Source organism: Xenopus laevis, chromosome 1L (genome assembly GCF_017654675.1).
Source record: "Xenopus laevis strain J_2021 chromosome 1L, Xenopus_laevis_v10.1, whole genome shotgun sequence".
Lineage (NCBI taxonomy): Eukaryota > Metazoa > Chordata > Amphibia > Anura > Pipidae > Xenopus > Xenopus laevis.
Genome location: NC_054371.1, coordinates 2,492,539 through 2,496,251, shown reverse-complemented (window position 1 = coordinate 2,496,251; position 3,713 = coordinate 2,492,539). Strand labels below are relative to the sequence as shown.

Below are 3,713 nucleotides of genomic sequence, written 5' to 3'. Positions count from 1 at the left end.
ACGAGGGGTAAAAAGCGAGATGTTCTAGCTGGCAAAGGGGCACGGCTGTTAGCAGAGTCTTTTGGGCCGAAGGTCACGGTACAAATGGAGCAGGCAAGAGAATCGTCATACAGGTTGGGTCGAGGCAGACAGATATCAAGAATCGTCAGGCAGGCAAGGGTCAAACCGGGTTGTCGATCAAGGGGTTAAGCAGGAAGAGTTGTCGTAGGCAGGCAAGGGTCAGGATACAGAATGCAGAATAGTGAGGAACAGGCTGAGTCAAACACGGGTAATCAGACAGACAAGATACAGATCAGATGCACAAGGCTCAGGAAACCACTAGAAACAAGTTCTATCATGGGCAAGGTGCTGTGGACAGAATGAGCAATTTATACTGTGCAGGATTTGCGTCATTACGCCAGCGCGCCTGCTCCTTTAAATTCCACAGAGGCGCGCCCTAGAGATTCGGCGCCTGCGGCCTAATGCGCGCCCACGATATCCGGCTCCTGTGGCCTAGCAGGAACCGCACGACACGGCGGGTGTCCCCGCCAAGGGGGCGGCCGGCGTCCCTGCCGTCCCCCCACTAGACCACCAGGTATGTTTCTTACAGTTTGTTAAAATATATAAGATTTCTTTAGGCGCCACGCAGCCCAATTCATACAGAGCACAGAGTGATGCCTTTCATGCAGGCACACCGAGCGCATCATGGTAAGGGGGTGGGGGGTCAGAGGGGGCCCTGGACAGTAGTCCCGGTGGGCCCCAGGCCCCCCAGTCTGACTCGGGTCCTCTAGAGTATAATTCCACCACTCTCCATTCCTTTCTATGGGTTATTTAAAAGAGTATTTATCAATGGGTAATTGTTAAAGTCCTTTGATATAACCGCCTTCAAATTCCCAAAGAAATTAATGGAGAGTGGCAGAATTTCCCTCTAGAGGACTGTGGCAATCTCTAACTTCACCTTTTGATAAATATACCAACAAGTGTTCTGCTTCACTTTACGATACTAACATGTTCAAATGTCATGGTGGTTGGAGATTGGTCTGAAACTTTTTTTTTCTTCAGATATCTGTTTCTAACCACTCCCCTTAATTGTTCAGCCAATGTAATTAATTATGGCATGGATAAGCTTGGGCGAATTGGACGTGCAACGCCATACAAGTCTATGGGCGCAATTTCCATGACAAAACAAGGCAAAAAAAATGCTCATCTCTACCCAAGCCATGGATTCTCAATCTTTTTCAACAAGTACTCACAATTTTGTTTACCATAAAACTACAGCTTTAGATAGATTTGTATAAAAAATATAAAAATAGAACAATAGCTTTGCAACAAAAATTCAGAGGACTTATTCAGAATAAAGAGACAACTAATTTTAATGATAGTGCCAAAAAAAACCCAGAATCCCAATTCTGCTTTGTGCAGCTTTTGCACTTTTAAAATATTCCTTTAGGGAGGAGCCATTTGTTCACCCAAAGTTGAATCTACCAACTGTTTTGTAAATAACTGTAATTTCCTGTTTTGTTACAATAATACAACAATATGTTCTAAACTCTTCTGATGACTGATGTTCTTGGAGCAAGAGCAAATGTTTAACTCAACATGAGGGCTAGACAGGGAATAGGACAAGAAGTTTGTAACTCAAGCAATAGGCTTTGCTAGAACATTCTGATTGCAGTTAATAGGGGGTGTGCAGGAATGCAGTAACTCAAGCAGTGGGCTGAACTACAATGTTCTAATTTGTATTTAAGTGGGTGGAACTAGAACAATCTGATGGGAACTTACAAAGGAGATGCAGCACGTCTGTTTCTGAGTGGGTCAGGCTAATACACTGATGGCAAAATGACAAAAATAGGGCAGAGTGTCTTTAGCATTTAGCTGGGCTACAGAACTCAAGCAATAACAAACTTTCAGATCCTCCAGGGAGCAGTGATCCTATTACTCAAGCAGATGGCACGAATTTAAAACTATAATGCTTAGCAAGGATATTTTAGAAAGGCCTAACTGAACACTATATAAATGAAAATATATTCTATCTTATCTTATTGGTGTGTATCTTGCCGTTTACTCTTTTCAGTCTGATTACATTAATTACAATTTTATTAACTTGAGATAAAAAAAAAACATTTTACATATATTAATCTCCTTCTTGATTTTCTTTCTTCTCTTTGCTATTTATATAGACAGTGTGAGCTGCACCCAATGCCCAGACATGGATTGGCCTAATGAGATGAAGGATATATGTATACAAAGAGAGAAAGTGTTTTTATCATACAGTAATGATGTTATTTCCATATTTTTTTCAGCCATCTGTATTCTCTTTTTTCTTATAACTCAATTGATATTACAAGTCTTTATTAAATACCGAGACACCCCCATAGTGAGAGCCAACAACAGGAGCCTGAGCTTCCTCCTCCTTGTCTCCATCAAGCTGAGCTTCCTCAGTGTGTTTCTGTTCCTCGGTCGCCCTGTGGATATAACCTGCATGCTGCGTAACATCACTTTTGGAATCACCTTCTCCATAGCTGTCTCTTCTCTCCTGGCCAAGACTATCATGGTTTGTGTTGCTTTCAAAGCCACCAAGCCAGGGAGCTCATGGAGAAAATGGGTGGGAGTCAAACTGTCCAATTCTGTAGTCTTGTTCTGCTCATCCATTCAAATAATAATCTGCATGACTTGGTTGGCCATTTCTCCTCCCTTTCAGGAACTAGACCTTCACACTTACCCTGGAACCATCATCATTCAGTGCAATGAGGGCTCAGCTATTGGCTTTTACTCAGTTATTGGGTATATGGGGCTTCTGGCAGCTGTTAGTTTTGTTTTAGCATATTTAGCTCGGACATTACCGGACAGTTTTAATGAGGCCAAGTACATCACTTTCAGCATGTTGCTCTTCTGCAGTGTTTGGATCACAATGATCCCGGCCTATCTGAGCACCAAAGGCAAAAACACTGTGTGTGTGGAGATATTTGCCATACTCACCTCAAGTGCTGGACTTTTAGCCTGTATATTTCTGCCCAAATGTTATACAATACTACTTAGGCCAGAAATTAATATGAAAAATAATATACTTGGAAACAAATATAAATAATATTGAAACCACCATAACAGGACATATAAACCCATAAAAAAGTTATCTGTGGACAGCATTTTTGAAATCTATAAACACCTGCCACTTCACCCCATCCCTTGGGAATGTACTTTGGCTGTTGGCTACTGAGCATGCTCAGTTCTTCACAAATCAGATTACAAAACACACTTTCCCATCTAGTAGCCAATGCAGAGATGGCATTGCTGGTTCACATAGAAACTTTGCTCTATCTGTCTGCTCCTATTTTTTTTCTTTTAACCTCTGAGCTCAGCTTAACCATTACAAGGCTTGTATTTATCAAGGCTTGATAAAGGGTCCAGTAGGGCCCGAAACGTCGCCCTTTTGTTTGTTCATATATGGGCTAATAAACACTACGGATTATTGCATCAATTCAAGTGTGCTGCTGGATTTTTGTTCTGGATGTGAAGTGTACCCAAAAAGCAGGCGAGGGTCTTCCAGTTCAGCACCTGAGACCCACACGGGTTTAATAAAGGTAGAGCACTCCTAATTACTATTACTATCATTGGTGATTATTGCATCAATTCAAGTGTGCTGCTGGATTTTTGTTCTGAATGTCACCAATGATGTGTCAGAGGAAAAGGGCTGCCTGGTGAAAACTGCTATTCTGTGTGCTAAAATGTGAGGT

General features: G+C 41.9%; 1 protein-coding gene across 1 annotated transcript; it reads left to right on the top strand.

The window, feature by feature from the left end:
* Positions 1-2,527: 2,527 nt before the first annotated feature.
* LOC121401528 (vomeronasal type-2 receptor 26-like) lies at positions 2,528-3,159 on the top strand (the record flags this gene model as incomplete). The annotated part of the gene is made up of 1 exon (XM_041586628.1): positions 2,528-3,159. A coding segment is annotated over one exon (540 nt), but the record flags the coding sequence as incomplete, so codon positions are not given.
* Positions 3,160-3,713: the final 554 nt, after the last annotated feature.